The sequence below is a fragment of the Cynocephalus volans genome, chromosome 16, assembly GCF_027409185.1.
Source record: "Cynocephalus volans isolate mCynVol1 chromosome 16, mCynVol1.pri, whole genome shotgun sequence".
NCBI lineage: Eukaryota > Metazoa > Chordata > Mammalia > Dermoptera > Cynocephalidae > Cynocephalus > Cynocephalus volans.
The window spans coordinates 845,185-861,192 of NC_084475.1; the positions used below are offsets into that span (position 1 = coordinate 845,185).

A 16,008-nucleotide genomic window follows, 5' to 3' on the forward strand; every position below is an offset into this window, starting at 1 on the left:
TGCCCACTCTATGCCAGAGCACCCTGTATTAGTCTGTTTGTGTTGCTTATAACAGAATACACAGAACTGGGTGATTTATAAAGAAAAATGAAATTTATTGCTTGCAGTTTCTGAGGCTGGGACGTTGAAAGTCCATCTGGTGGTGGCGACAGCAACCCGGGGTCTCACTTGCAAGATGGTGGAAGCAGAGAGAGCAACAGACAGACTCTCCTCTTCTTTTAAAGCCCTCAGAACCACGCCCCTGACCACCATTTTTAACCCATTCACTACTGCACGGTCCTGCAATCCAATCACCTCTTCAAGGCTCCACCTTTCCATTACACTTATAGGATTTCCCACCCTCTTAACAGTCACAGTGGAGGCTAAGTTTCTTTTTTTAAAGATGACCGGTAAGGGGATCTCAACCGTTGGCTTGGTGTTGTCAGCACCACGCCCAGCCAGTGAGCGAACCGGCCATCCCTATATAGGATCCGAACCCGTGGCCTTGGTGTTATCAGCACCGCACTCTCCCGAGTGAGCCACGGGGTCGGCCCTCAACCACTTTTTGATCACGTTTTATTTTTCTTTCACACCAGGCTCCCGCCCATCCCGGCAGGCCCGGCCCCCGTCTCCCAGCAATGCCTGACGCGCCTCTGCAGGCCGGGAGCTAGTGCGCAGGCGCGCCGACCTGCTTGCCCCAGGCGGGCCCCGCCCCGCGACGTCGCCCTGCGTGCGCGCTCCCGGCCGGGCCCCCGCCGATTCTTCCGACATGGCGGCTGCACTGGTCGTGCTGCTGGCTCTTTCGCTGTTCGGTGGCTGAGGAGACTCCGCGACCGGTGAGGAGAGGCCGGGGGTCGGGGGATACCAGGGAGCCGAGGGTCCGGTCACCGAGAAGCCGGGAGCCGGGGACCCTGAGGTCCGGGGGAAAGGGGAGCCGGAGTTCGGGGAAAAGGGGAGCCGGGAGCCGGGTATCCGGAGGTCGGGGGAACTGGGGAGCCGGGAGCCGGGTAGCCGGAGTTCGGGGGAAAGAGGAGCCGGGAGCCGAGGTTCGGGGGCACAGGGAAGCCGGGAGCCGGGGGTCGGGGGCACAGGAAAGCCGGGAGCCGGTGGTCGGGGGGACCGGGGAGCCGGGTAGACGGAGTTCGGGGGGACAGAGGAGCCGGAGTTCGGGGGAAAGGGGAGCCGGGAGCCGGGCTCCGGGGAGCTGTGAATCGGGGGAGCCGGGAGCCGAGGTTCGGGGCACCGGGGAACCGGGAGCCGGGGAGCGGGAGGTCGCGGGGACCGGGGAGCCAGGGGTCGGGGGGACCGCGGAGCCGGAGCCGGGGGACAGGGTGGACCCGGAAGCCGGGAGCCGGGCTCCGGGGAGCCGGGGATTGGGGGACCGTGGAGTCGAGTGTCGGGGGCGAGTCGGGAGCCAGGGAACAGAGGGACGGGGGTACCAGGGAGCCAGCGCCCGGGTGGACTGGGAGTCGGGAGCCAGGGAGTACAGGGTCGGGGGCACTGGGGAGCAGGGGGTCGGGGGGCCCGGGTGGACCAGGAGCCGGGGAGCAGGGTGTCGGGGGATGAGGGGTTGAGGCCATGGTTTGTAGAGTCTGGAGCAAAGGCCGTGGGATGGAAGCCCTGGACTTGGAGGGTCCTGGGGGTGAGCAGCCCCTGACCAGGGGGCGCCTTCTTGGCAGGGACGGCGCTGGAGGTGAGAGGAAAGCCTGGAGTTCGTGGGGTTGGCGGCAGTGCTTGGGAGTGAAGTCCCCGAGGTATCGGAGGGCTCTGTGGGTTCTCAAGCAGAGCTGTCCCCCAGGTGTCCCAGAGGTGCTTCTGTCCTGGTGTCTGTAAGTGTGAAGCCCTGGGTTTGCTGGTGGGGTGGGGGTCCCTGGCTGAGGTGGAGGTCGAGGAACTAACCTGACCCCTGGGCGAGGGCATATGCAGGCGGCCCACCTGCCCGTCTTTGCGGCTGGTGGGAGGGAGGCCCCATGCCTGGGTCCTTGGACTTTCCTTTTGGACTGGAGCCAGGGGTCAGAGGCCTGTCTAGCACCTGCTCAACCCACCCTCCTGGGGACTGGGTCCTGCAGAGCCTGGGGAGGAGACCTGAGAGAGGGATAACGAGGGGTGGCACGCCCTGCCTGTGGGGTGTCAGAGCGAGAGACTCTCCCCCAACCCCAGGACTCCCTGGGGCCCTGCATGGTTGGTCCTGTTTGAAGAGTGGGCCATTGTCCTCCACTGGGCACTGGGACCAAGTGTGTGTAAACAGCCCCCGAAAGGGTCAGGCCTGGCTGGGGCCTGGACCGGATTGTCATTCTTTGCAGGATTTAGCTCTAGCGTCTTGCCCCAGTATGCACCTGCCCCCTGTGTTCCGTCCACAACGCGAAGCCCGTGTTAGGCTCCAGTGAAGGGCCCTGGCTGCGCGGGCAGGTGGGAGATCCCAGAGTTTGATGCATATTGCTCTCTGATTTTGTCTCATTTGGGGACACAGGATAAGATGGCACCCTCATCCTTTTTCAAGTGGGGAAACTGAGGCCCGGGAGGGGAGTTGAGGTTTTTCAAGGTCACAGTGAGGTCGCCTTGGGCACCCAGTTCAGAGCAGGGAATGTGGAGAGCTGTTTTTAGCAGACTCCCATGGCCTCTGGGTCTCAGTGCTGTGCACAGGACTGGACCATGTTTTGAGGGAGGGCACACGTGGTATAGAGACTGGTTGTGGGAAAATGGACTGGGGTATATTTTCCCAGGAGAAAAGTAAGAAAGCGTCTCTTCTGCTTGATAGAAATTTTTTTTCCTTATTGAGACCCCAGTTTGGTTCTTGGTTAAAGATTCCTAGGGACAGACACATAGGGAGGCACGTGTAGAAGCAGAGGTCTGGGGGCTCTTGGAGAGGTAGGAGTGGCCTAAGCCGGGTCAGCTGTCCTGAGCAGGGAACCGCAGGACCAGGGAGGGGCTGCCTCTTGTAGGAGCTTCGCCATGTCCATCTCCTCTTCCTTGTAATCAGAGTAGTCCTTTAGGAAATGCCTCTCAAGAAGGGCATTGGCCCAGCAGCCAGGCAGCTCTCTGAAAGACACAGAACCCCTGGCGAGGTGAGTGCAGGACCGGTGGGAGCAGGTGGTGTGGGCTCGTGTTGTGGGTACAGATAGGGTGGGGCTGGGTTGATGGGTGCATTTTCAGGGGGCCTGGACCCATGGCTCCATTTTCAGCGGTATGAGTCCGTGGGTACAGTTTGGTGCGAGTTGGGCCCATTGGTGCACTTTTCTGAGGGCTAGGCCCGTGGTTGCACTTGGGGGCAGCTGGGCCAGTGGTAGTGCTTTGGTGGGGGCTGAGCACACGGTAGTGCTTTGCGGGGGCAGGGCCCGTGTGTGTGCTTTGAGGGGGACTGGACCTGTGGGTGCGGTTGGTGGGGGGTGGATTCGCGAGTGCAAATGCGGAGTGCTGAACCCGCAGGTGTACTTTGTGGGGGCTGGATACGTACGTAGAGTCGGGTTTGAGCTGGGCCCCTGTGTGCATGTGGGTGGGGGCAGGGCGCATGGGCGTGCTTTGGGTGGGGCTGGGCCTGTGGATGCACTTTGGTGGGGGCTGGGCCCATGGTTGCACTTTGGTGGGGACTGGAAATGTGGCTGCAGTCATTGGGGCCTGACCTGTGCATGCAGTTGGGTGGGGACAGGGCCCGTGGGTTCACTATGTTGGGGGCTTGTCCCGTTAGTGCAGTTGGTGGGAGGTGGCGCTTCTGGGTGCAGTGGGGGAGGCACTGGCCATGGGTGCAGTCGTGTAGGGGCTGAGCACTTGGATGTACATTGGAGAGGACGTGTCCTTGGGTTTACTTTGAGGGAGGCTTGGCCTGTGGGGGTACTTTGGTGGGGACTGGCCCCGTGGGTGCAATTCAGTGGGGGCTTGGCCTGTGGGTGCAGTTTAGTGGGGGTCTGTGTTAAGACTATTGATATAAATTTGGGGGTCATTGTCATATAGCGGGTACTTAAAGCTATGAGACTAAATGAAGCTGATGTCAGAGGTAGGGTCTGACCTGACTGGTGGGGGGTAGATAGTCCTCCTCAACCGCCTCAGTCCTCTTGTCAGGTTCTTTTTTTTTTTTTTTTTTTTTTTTTTTTTTTTTTTTTTGTCCTTTTCGTGACCGGCACTCAGCCAGTGAGTGCACCGGCCAGTCCTATATAGGATCCGAACCCGCGGCGGGAGCGTTGCAGCGCTCCCAGCGCCGCACTCTACCAAGTGCGCCACGGGCTCGGCCCGTCTTGTCAGGTTCTTGACCCCACCAGAGGAAAGAATTCACGGGCAGACTCAAGGTAGAAAGAACCAGTTTAATAGAACAGAGAAGAAATATTGGTTCCATAGAGAGAGTGCAGCCTAGCTCCAGAGACCAGAGCATGGCTCGGACCAAGTGTAATATACATGTAAGTTCAGTACAGACATGCGGTTTAACTCCAAAATGAGAATTAAGCGAGTTCAGCAGAGAGCGCAGGTTGGCTCAAGAGTGCGAGCAGGTACCTGGTGAAGGTAAGTTCTGTGCACAGTTAAGCAAACACACCTCAGCCAGGGCAGCGCAGGCTGCCTCCAGGACAGTCAGCAATGACCCCGATTTGGCGTCTGTGGGTTCTTTGCATAAGGAACATTCAGTGAAGGGGGTGGCCCCCAGTTATGGAACATTAGTCTTGGACACGCTGAGTCCGTCTCTTCCTGGAGCGTGTTCGTTGGTCAGACCCTATTGCACGCAGCAGGTACATACATTCAAGAATTTCCTGTCCTCTCTCCAGAGCACGCCCAGCCACTGGATTGGCATGAGCCTGCAGCTTGTGGTCACGTTTTCCCCATGTTGATGCTAAAAATAAGTCTAAGTGGCAACTGTAACTTTCCTCCAGGGAAGAACCCAGAGGAGGGGGCCTGAGACCTCAGGGAGTGGCTGGAAAGCCAGAGACGTGTCCTGGAACCCAGAGCCAGGGAAACCGAACACCTTCTGTGTCAGCATCGTTGATTGGAGACTGTGAATGTAAAAAGAGAAGTCCCAGGACAGAAGCCAGGTGAGAGAAGGTGAGTACGGATGCCTCGAGTGGGGTGACATGTGAGTCGAATCTTCAAGATGGGGTAGAATTTGATCAGTAAGTGACGAAAGACGACATGTTAGATGACAAAAAAAGAAAACCAGACCAAGGTTGTGAGTGCAGTTGGGGGAGGGCTGCGCCAGAGGGTGTTGTGGCCGTGGGTGCAGTTGGGGATGGCTGACCATGGGTGCACTTTGCTGTGGTCTGGGCACATGGGTGCAGTTAGGATGGTTGGGCTCAGGTGTGTACCCGGGGGTGGGGGGTCCTGGTCCCATGCGTGCACCTGGGTGGGGGCTGGGCCCGTGTGGGTAGCTGGTGGGTCTGGGCCCATGGGGGCAGTTGGGTGGGGTCTGGGCCCGTAGGTGCAGTTGAGTAGGCGTCGGTCACTGAGTGTACTTTTGGGGGTGCTTGGTCCATGGGGGTACCTTGGGGTTGGCTGTTCCGATGGGGAACTTTGGCAGGTACTGGGCCCTTGGTTGCATTTCGGGGAGGGCTGGGCCAGAGGGTTCTGTGACTGTGGGTGCAGATGGGGCTGGATGGCCCGAGGGTGCAGTTGGGTGGGGCTGGGCCGTTGGGTGCAGTTTGGATGTTTGGACTGAGCTGTGTAGCTCGGGCAGGTGGGGGTCCTGGTCCCACGTATGCACCTGGGTGGGGGCTGAGCCCGTGTGGGTAGTTGCTGGGGCTGGGCCTGTGGGTACAGTTGGGTGTGTGCTGGACCTGTAGGTGCAGTTGAGTTGGCCTGGGTCCGTGGGTGTAATTCTGTGGGGGCTGGGCCCGTGGATACTGTTGGGTGGGGCTGGGCCCATGGGTACAGTTGGGTGGGGGCTGGGTCCGTGTGGGTAGTTAGTGGGGCTGGACTCGTGGGTACAGTTTGGTGGGGGTTGGGCCCGTAGGTGTGGTTGAGTTGGCCTGGGTCCGTGGGTATAATTCTGGGGCGGCTGGGCCGGTGGATGCGGTTGGGTGGTGCTGGGCCTGTGGGTGCTGTTGGGTGGGGGATGGGCCCGTAGGTGCAGTTCAGTTGGCCTGGGCCCGTGGTTGTAGTTCTGGGCGGGCTGGGTTCGTGGGGGTACATTGTGGGGAGTGTGCTGGGCCCATGGGGGACTTTGGAGGGTACTGGGCCTGTGGTTGCATGTTGGAGAGGGCTGGGCCAGCGGGTTCTGTGCCTGTGGGTGCTGTTGGGTTGGACCTCGCCCGTGGGTGCAGTTCTGTGGGGGTAAAGGCCATGGGTGTAGTTGCTTTGGCCTGGGCCTGTGGGTGTCCTTTTTGGGTTGCTCGGCTCATGGAGGTACCTTGGGAGGGGTTGGGTCCGTGGGGATAGTTTGGCGGGTTCTGGGTCCATGGGTGTATTTGGGGGAGGACTGGGTCAGAGGGTTCTGTGCCTGTGGGTGCAGATGGGGCTGGGCCCATGGGTGCAGTTCGGATGGTTGGGCTGAGGTGTGTAGCTGGGTGGGGGGGGGTCCTGGTCCCATGCATGCACCTGGGTGGTGACTGGGCCCGTGTGGGTAGTTGGTGGGGCTGGGGCCGTGGGTGCAGTTGGGTGGGGGCTGGGCCTGTAGGTGCAGTTGAGTTGGCCTGGGTCCGTGGTTGTAGTCCTGGGGGTCCAGGTTCGTGGGGGTACCTTGGGGGGGGGCGGTACTGGGCCCGTGGGGGGCTTTGGCGGGTATTGGGCCTGTGGTTGCATTTTGGAGAGGGCTGGGCCAGAGGGTTCTGTGCCTGTGGGTACAGATGGGGCTGGCTGGCCCGAGGGTGCTGTGGGGTGGGGCTGGGCCCGTGGGTGCAGTTGTGTGTGGGTCAAGGCCACGGTTGTAGTTGGTTAGGCCTGGGCCGGTGAGTGTCCTTTTAGCATTGCTGGGCCCATGGAGGTAACTTGGGAGCTGGGCCCGTGGGGGTAGTTTGGCGGGTGCTGGGTCCATAGGTGCATTTCCAGGAGGGTTGGGCCAGAGGGTTTTGTGCCCGTGGTTGCAGTTGGGGCTGGCTGGCCCGTGGGTATAGTTGGGTGGGGGCTGGGCCCTTGGGTGTACTTTAGAGGGTGGTGAATTAGTCCATTTTTCTTGCTTCGCAGAAAATACTTGGAATTGGGTAATTTCTAAAGGAAACAAAAGTTATTGCTTGCAGTTTCTGAGGCTGAGAAGTCCAAAGTCCATCTGGTGTTGGTGACAGTGACCCAGGGCTCTCACACTGGAAGGTGATGGAAACAGAGAGCAAAAGGCAGACTCTCGTCTTCATTGAACGCCCTTAGAGTCCCGCCCCGAGCACCATTTTTAATCCGTTCACTACTGCGAGGTCCTGCAATCCAATCACCTGTTCAGGGATCCACCTTTCAATGACCAAAGTAGGATTTCCCACCCTCTTAACAGTCATAGTGGGGGCTGAGTGGCTAATACATCAAACCTGGGGGACACAATTCAAGCTTCACGCAGTCTTGGGGGGAACATAATTCCACCCACTACAGGGGGTTTTGTCCTTGGGGGTACTTTGAGGAGGCTGGACCCGTGGGTGCGTTGGGTGGTGGGCTGGTCCGGTGGGTGTAGTTTTGTGGGGTTGTGCCCATGGTTGGAGCTGGGGTGCGGCCAGGCCCTTGGGTGGAGTTGGGGGGGCGGCTGTGCCCGAGGGCGCAGTTGTGGGGAGCTGAGCCCATGGGTGCCCTTTGGTTTGGGACAGGGGCCGTAGGTGCGGTTTGGCTGGGGGCGGAGTCCGTGGGTGCAGTTAATGGGGGTGGGGGGCCTTGGATGCAGTTGGTGGAGGGACAGCCCGTGGGGGCGGGGCCCATGGGGACAGTTGGTGGGGGCTGGGCCTGTGGGAGCAGTTGTTGGGGCTTTGGGCTGTGAGGGCAAGTTGGGTGTGCGATGGGGTCAGAGGGGGCACTTTGCTGTGCGCGTGTCCCGTGTGTGCAGTAGGTGGGGGCTGGGACCTTGGGTGTACTTTAGAGGGTGGTGAATTAGTCCATTTTTCTTGCTTCGCAGAAAATACTTGGAATTGGGTAATTTCTAAAGGAAACAAAAGTTATTGCTTGCAGTTTCTGAGGCTGAGAAGTCCAAAGTCCATCTGGTGTTGGTGACAGTGACCCAGGGCTCTCACACTGGAAGGTGATGGAAACAGAGAGCAAAAGGCAGACTCTCGTCTTCATTGAACGCCCTTAGAGTCCCGCCCCGAGCACCATTTTTAATCCGTTCACTACTGCGAGGTCCTGCAATCCAATCACCTGTTCAGGGATCCACCTTTCAATGACCAAAGTAGGATTTCCCACCCTCTTAACAGTCATAGTGGGGGCTGAGTGGCTAATACATCAAACCTGGGGGACACAATTCAAGCTTCACGCAGTCTTGGGGGGAACATAATTCCACCCACTACAGGGGGTTTTGTCCTTGGGGGTACTTTGAGGAGGCTGGACCCGTGGGTGCGTTGGGTGGTGGGCTGGTCCGGTGGGTGTAGTTTTGTGGGGTTGTGCCCATGGTTGGAGCTGGGGTGCGGCCAGGCCCTTGGGTGGAGTTGGGGGGGCGGCTGTGCCCGAGGGCGCAGTTGTGGGGAGCTGAGCCCATGGGTGCCCTTTGGTTTGGGACAGGGGCCGTAGGTGCGGTTTGGCTGGGGGCGGAGTCCGTGGGTGCAGTTAATGGGGGTGGGGGGCCTTGGATGCAGTTGGTGGAGGGACAGCCCGTGGGGGCGGGGCCCATGGGGACAGTTGGTGGGGGCTGGGCCTGTGGGAGCAGTTGTTGGGGCTTTGGGCTGTGAGGGCAAGTTGGGTGTGCGATGGGGTCAGAGGGGGCACTTTGCTGTGCGCGTGTCCCGTGTGTGCAGTAGGTGGGGGCTGGGACCTTGGGTGTACTTTAGAGGGTGGTGAATTAGTCCATTTTTCTTGCTTCGCAGAAAATACTTGGAATTGGGTAATTTCTAAAGGAAACAAAAGTTATTGCTTGCAGTTTCTGAGGCTGAGAAGTCCAAAGTCCATCTGGTGTTGGTGACAGTGACCCAGGGCTCTCACACTGGAAGGTGATGGAAACAGAGAGCAAAAGGCAGACTCTCGTCTTCATTGAACGCCCTTAGAGTCCCGCCCCGAGCACCATTTTTAATCCGTTCACTACTGCGAGGTCCTGCAATCCAATCACCTGTTCAGGGATCCACCTTTCAATGACCAAAGTAGGATTTCCCACCCTCTTAACAGTCATAGTGGGGGCTGAGTGGCTAATACATCAAACCTGGGGGACACAATTCAAGCTTCACGCAGTCTTGGGGGGAACATAATTCCACCCACTACAGGGGGTTTTGTCCTTGGGGGTACTTTGAGGAGGCTGGACCCGTGGGTGCGTTGGGTGGTGGGCTGGTCCGGTGGGTGTAGTTTTGTGGGGTTGTGCCCATGGTTGGAGCTGGGGTGCGGCCAGGCCCTTGGGTGGAGTTGGGGGGGCGGCTGTGCCCGAGGGCGCAGTTGTGGGGAGCTGAGCCCATGGGTGCCCTTTGGTTTGGGACAGGGGCCGTAGGTGCGGTTTGGCTGGGGGCGGAGTCCGTGGGTGCAGTTAATGGGGGTGGGGGGCCTTGGATGCAGTTGGTGGAGGGACAGCCCGTGGGGGCGGGGCCCATGGGGACAGTTGGTGGGGGCTGGGCCTGTGGGAGCAGTTGTTGGGGCTTTGGGCTGTGAGGGCAAGTTGGGTGTGCGATGGGGTCAGAGGGGGCACTTTGCTGTGCGCGTGTCCCGTGTGTGCAGTTGGTGGGGGCTGGGACCTTGGGTGTACTTTAGAGGGTGGTGAATTAGTCCATTTTTCTTGCTTCGAAGAAAATACTTGGAATTGGATAATTTCTAAAGGAAACAAAAGTTATTGCTTGCAGTTTCTGAGGCTGAGAAGTCCAAAGTCCATCTGGTGTTGGTGACAGTGACCCAGGGCTCTCACACTGGAAGGTGATGGAAACAGAGAGCAAAAGGCAGACTCTCGTCTTCATTGAACGCCCTTAGAGTCCCGCCCCGAGCACCATTTTTAATCCGTTCACTACTGCGAGGTCCTGCAATCCAATCACCTGTTCAGGGATCCACCTTTCAATGACCAAAGTAGGATTTCCCACCCTCTTAACAGTCATAGTGGGGGCTGAGTGGCTAATACATCAAACCTGGGGGACACAATTCAAGCTTCACGCAGTCTTGGGGGGAACATAATTCCACCCACTACAGGGGGTTTTGTCCTTGGGGGTACTTTGAGGAGGCTGGACCCGTGGGTGCGTTGGGTGGTGGGCTGGTCCGGTGGGTGTAGTTTTGTGGGGTTGTGCCCATGGTTGGAGCTGGGGTGCGGCCAGGCCCTTGGGTGGAGTTGGGGGGGCGGCTGTGCCCGAGGGCGCAGTTGTGGGGAGCTGAGCCCATGGGTGCCCTTTGGTTTGGGACAGGGGCCGTAGGTGCGGTTTGGCTGGGGGCGGAGTCCGTGGGTGCAGTTAATGGGGGTGGGGGGCCTTGGATGCAGTTGGTGGAGGGACAGCCTGTGGGGGCGGGGCCCATGGGGACAGTTGGTGGGGGCTGGGCCTGTGGGAGCAGTTGTTGGGGCTTTGGGCTGTGAGGGCAAGTTGGGTGTGCGATGGGGTCAGAGGGGGCACTTTGCTGTGCGCGTGTCCCGTGTGTGCAGTTGGTGGGGGCTGGGACCTTGGGTGTAGTTTAGAGGGTGGTGAATTAGTCCATTTTTCTTGCTTCGCAGAAAATACTTGGAATTGGGTAATTTCTAAAGGAAACAAAAGTTATTGCTTGCAGTTTCTGAGGCTGAGAAGTCCAAAGTCCATCTGGTGTTGGTGACAGTGACCCAGGGCTCTCACACTGGAAGGTGATGGAAACAGAGAGCAAAAGGCAGACTCTCGTCTTCATTGAACGCCCTTAGAGTCCCGCCCCGAGCACCATTTTTAATCCGTTCACTACTGCGAGGTCCTGCAATCCAATCACCTGTTCAGGGATCCACCTTTCAATGACCAAAGTAGGATTTCCCACCCTCTTAACAGTCATAGTGGGGGCTGAGTGGCTAATACATCAAACCTGGGGGACACAATTCAAGCTTCACGCAGTCTTGGGGGGAACATAATTCCACCCACTACAGGGGGTTTTGTCCTTGGGGGTACTTTGAGGAGGCTGGACCCGTGGGTGCGTTGGGTGGTGGGCTGGTCCGGTGGGTGTAGTTTTGTGGGGTTGTGCCCATGGTTGGAGCTGGGGTGCGGCCAGGCCCTTGGGTGGAGTTGGGGGGGCGGCTGTGCCCGAGGGCGCAGTTGTGGGGAGCTGAGCCCATGGGTGCCCTTTGGTTTGGGACAGGGGCCGTAGGTGCGGTTTGGCTGGGGGCGGAGTCCGTGGGTGCAGTTAATGGGGGTGGGGGGCCTTGGATGCAGTTGGTGGAGGGACAGCCCGTGGGGGCGGGGCCCATGGGGACAGTTGGTGGGGGCTGGGCCTGTGGGAGCAGTTGTTGGGGCTTTGGGCTGTGAGGGCAAGTTGGGTGTGCGATGGGGTCAGAGGGGGCACTTTGCTGTGCGCGTGTCCCGTGTGTGCAGTTGGTGGGGGCTGGGACCTTGGGTGTACTTTAGAGGGTGGTGAATTAGTCCATTTTTCTTGCTTCGCAGAAAATACTTGGAATTGGGTAATTTCTAAAGGAAACAAAAGTTATTGCTTGCAGTTTCTGAGGCTGAGAAGTCCAAAGTCCATCTGGTGTTGGTGACAGTGACCCAGGGCTCTCACACTGGAAGGTGATGGAAACAGAGAGCAAAAGGCAGACTCTCGTCTTCATTGAACGCCCTTAGAGTCCCGCCCCGAGCACCATTTTTAATCCGTTCACTACTGCGAGGTCCTGCAATCCAGTCACCTGTTCAGGGATCCACCTTTCAATGACCAAAGTAGGATTTCCCACCCTCTTAACAGTCATAGTGGGGGCTGAGTGGCTAATACATCAAACCTGGGGGACACAATTCAAGCTTCACGCAGTCTTGGGGGGAACATAATTCCACCCACTACAGGGGGTTTTGTCCTTGGGGGTACTTTGAGGAGGCTGGACCCGTGGGTGCGTTGGGTGGTGGGCTGGTCCGGTGGGTGTAGTTTTGTGGGGTTGTGCCCATGGTTGGAGCTGGGGTGCGGCCAGGCCCTTGGGTGGAGTTGGGGGGGCGGCTGTGCCCGAGGGCGCAGTTGTGGGGAGCTGAGCCCATGGGTGCCCTTTGGTTTGGGACAGGGGCCGTAGGTGCGGTTTGGCTGGGGGCGGAGTCCGTGGGTGCAGTTAATGGGGGTGGGGGGCCTTGGATGCAGTTGGTGGAGGGACAGCCTGTGGGGGCGGGGCCCATGGGGACAGTTGGTGGGGGCTGGGCCTGTGGGAGCAGTTGTTGGGGCTTTGGGCTGTGAGGGCAAGTTGGGTGTGCGATGGGGTCAGAGGGGGCACTTTGCTGTGCGCGTGTCCCGTGTGTGCAGTTGGTGGGGGCTGGGACCTTGGGTGTAGTTTAGAGGGTGGTGAATTAGTCCATTTTTCTTGCTTCGCAGAAAATACTTGGAATTGGGTAATTTCTAAAGGAAACAAAAGTTATTGCTTGCAGTTTCTGAGGCTGAGAAGTCCAAAGTCCATCTGGTGTTGGTGACAGTGACCCAGGGCTCTCACACTGGAAGGTGATGGAAACAGAGAGCAAAAGGCAGACTCTCGTCTTCATTGAACGCCCTTAGAGTCCCGCCCCGAGCACCATTTTTAATCCGTTCACTACTGCGAGGTCCTGCAATCCAATCACCTGTTCAGGGATCCACCTTTCAATGACCAAAGTAGGATTTCCCACCCTCTTAACAGTCATAGTGGGGGCTGAGTGGCTAATACATCAAACCTGGGGGACACAATTCAAGCTTCACGCAGTCTTGGGGGGAACATAATTCCACCCACTACAGGGGGTTTTGTCCTTGGGGGTACTTTGAGGAGGCTGGACCCGTGGGTGCGTTGGGTGGTGGGCTGGTCCGGTGGGTGTAGTTTTGTGGGGTTGTGCCCATGGTTGGAGCTGGGGTGCGGCCAGGCCCTTGGGTGGAGTTGGGGAGGCGGCTGTGCCCGAGGGCGCAGTTGTGGGGAGCTGAGCCCATGGGTGCCCTTTGGTTTGGGACAGGGGCCGTAGGTGCGGTTTGGCTGGGGGCGGAGTCCGTGGGTGCAGTTAATGGGGGTGGGGGGCCTTGGATGCAGTTGGTGGAGGGACAGCCCGTGGGGGCGGGGCCCATGGGGACAGTTGGTGGGGGCTGGGCCTGTGGGAGCAGTTGTTGGGGCTTTGGGCTGTGAGGGCAAGTTGGGTGTGCGATGGGGTCAGAGGGGGCACTTTGCTGTGCGCGTGTCCCGTGTGTGCAGTTGGTGGCGGCTGGGACCTTGGGTGCAGTTGGAGAGGGCTGGGCAATGAGGGGCCTGTCACCAAGGATGTAACTGTGGGGGACTGGGCCCGTGGGTGCGGTTAGGATGGTTGGACTCAGGTATGTAGGGGGGGGTGGGGCCTGGTCTCCTGCGTGCACCTGGGTGGGGGCTAGGTGCGTGTGGGTAGTTGGTGGGGCTTGGGCCCATGGGAGTACGTTGGGAGGGGCTGGGCCTGTGGGGTTTCTTTGGCGGGGGCTAGGTCCGATGGTGCTGTTGCCTGTGGGTGCAGTTTGGTGTGGGTTGGGTTTGTGGATGCCCTTTGGTGGGTGCTGGCCCCATGGGTGCACTCTGGTGGGGGCTAGAAATGTGGCTGCAGTCGCTAGGGCCTGGACCTGTTGACGCAGTTGGGTGGGAACGGGGCCCGTGGGTTCACGTTTTTGGGGGCTTGTCCTGTGAGTGCAGTTGGTGAGAGGTGGGGCTTGTGGGTGCAGTTGGGAGTTTCAGGGTGTGGGACAGTTGGCTATTCCTCTCCAGCTGTGTGGGAAGCCAGCAGACATACCCTGTGTTCTAGTGCAGACACAGGCTGAGGTGGGGTGGAGAGTGTCTCATAGAAAGGTGCACCTCTAGCCCAGGCTTCCCAGCTGCTGTGCGTGCAGATCTTGAGACCCTCGGTCCTCAGGCAAGAGCTTGTGGCTGCTTTCAGCCCCTGGGCTGGGTTGCCTTTAGTAGGAGCAGCCTTTCTTGCCACACTGTGGTAGAGTTAGGTGTTGCAACAGAGGTTGTATGGCCTGTAAAGCCTAAAATATTTGCTATATCTGGCACTTTACAGAAAAAGTTTGCTGATCCTGCCCTAGAATATTTGAACATCTGTTTTCTAAATATTGTATTCATAATGAGGTATGGGTTTTTGTTTTTGTTTTTAAGTAAAAGTGGGATTTTGGTAGAGCATCTGAATACTCACTCTGGGACACTTGTCTTTTTGGCCTTGCCCTTAACTACCCAGGCTTTTGAGCAATTACCTGGCACTGTGCCTCTAAGAGCTAATAAATGCCACCCTCATCCCAAAGGTGCCTTGACAGTCTCTGGTCTTCCTTTCCATGCCTACTGCCACTGCCCTGTCTCAGGTTCATACGTCTCTCCTGGGTGACAATGGCTTTCTTATTGTTCCCCTTATCTCACTCTCTTTCCTTAGGTCAGTCAGCTAGTCAACATTTACTGAGTTTAAGCTACCTGGAGCTCAGCCCAAGTCCAGTAGAGTGTGGTCTGTACTCCCACGGAGGAACAGGCACAGGGGACTGTGGTAGTTCAGAGGGGCATTTACATTAGACTGAGGGATTCAGGAACCGAGTTTGGTGCACCTGGGGTCTGATCTCGTTATCTGGAGTAATCTACCTTAAACATAGTTGTGGTTCTGTGCAAAAACCTCCAGCCCACAGGCTCCCAAATGCTAGCCTGGGGTCTGATTCCCCAGAATCTGTATCCTGATCAAGTTCCCCAGGGGATTCATGCACAGCCAGGCGTGGGAACCATTGTCGTGCATTGCCCCAGCTGTTGATATTCGAGACCCTCCATTACCTGACCTTGCAACCGAATCACCCACTCTTCCTCCACGTGTGGTAATTGGAGTGCTCCCCACTCCTGCTGCAGGCCAGTTGCTCTCCTACCCTTTATGCCTTTTTTCTGTCTATTTCTTATTCCTAGTAGGATCTCCTTCCATCTTTGCCTCTTGAAATCCCTCAGGGCCTGGCTCAGATATTGCCCTTTCTATGGCATTTTTCTTATTCCCACCCAGAAATGACTACCCAACCCGCCACTCCATCTCTACCAACAGAAGGGCTCGCCTCAATGTGTCCTTGAAAGGCAGTTACTTGGACTGAGGGCAGGGACCATCTCTTTATCACAGCTCCCAGGAGCTTGTACCTAGGGGTTCAGCAAACATGTATTGAATGAGCAAGTGATGGCAGGGGTCCAAGGGGTAGTTTTTTTTTTTCAAGATGACCGGTAAGGGGATCTTAACCCCTGACTTGGTGTTGTCAGCACCACGCTCAGCCAGTGAGCTAACCGGCCATCCCAATATAGGATCCGAACCCATGGCCTTGGTCTTATCAGCACCACACTCTCCCGAGTGAGCCACGGGCCGGCCCGGCAAGGGGTAGTTTTAATGAATATGGAAATTATCCTTCATGACATAACCTCAAAAATTGGGAGTTATAGTTTAATATTTCAGTATTCCCCTTAAAACACTATCATCCAAGAATTTTTCATGCTTGTATATATATTTGTAGTAGTTATTATTGGTTCTTGCTACCCAGTGGATAAAACAATATCTCAGTGATTTCAGTGATTTGAGGTAGTTTTTTGAAACGAGTCTGTTCTTTGCCTTCCCAGACACATCATCTCAGAATTGGAGCATCTGATCTTTGTCAACACAGACGTGGGCCGCTGCCGGGCGTGGCTGCGGCTGGCCCTCAACGACGGCCTGATGGAGTGCTACCTGAAACTGCTCCTCCACGAGCAGGCCCAGCTGTGCGAGTACTATCAGCCCACAGCCCTGCTTCGAGACGCCGAGGAGGGTGAGTTCCTCCTCAGCTTCCTGCAGGGGCTTCCTTGTCCTTTGAACTCTCCTGCAAGTCTGTCATCTTAAATGAGTGGACGCTCACCCCATTGGCCCTCTCTGGGCTTTGCCCACTCTCTGA

The 16,008-nt window shown here is 57.8% G+C and overlaps 1 protein-coding gene across 4 annotated transcripts in view; it reads left to right on the forward strand.

The window, feature by feature from the left end:
* The first annotated feature begins 731 nt into the window (after nucleotides 1-731).
* Nucleotides 732-16,008, forward strand: part of LOC134364566 (pleckstrin homology domain-containing family M member 1-like) — a 31,815-nt gene continuing 16,538 nt past the window's right edge. For 3 of the 4 annotated variants that reach the window (XM_063080471.1, XM_063080470.1, XM_063080473.1), the window contains exons 1-3: nucleotides 732-815; nucleotides 4,833-5,001; nucleotides 15,701-15,885. In XM_063080471.1, the coding sequence (XP_062936541.1) occupies nucleotides 15,795-15,885 (91 nt within the window). In that variant the 5' untranslated portion in view covers nucleotides 732-815; nucleotides 4,833-5,001; nucleotides 15,701-15,794. Of the gene's footprint in view, nucleotides 816-1,658; nucleotides 1,809-4,832; nucleotides 5,002-15,700; nucleotides 15,886-16,008 lie in introns of all 4 variants that reach the window. The other variant, XM_063080472.1, reaches the window with a different exon arrangement.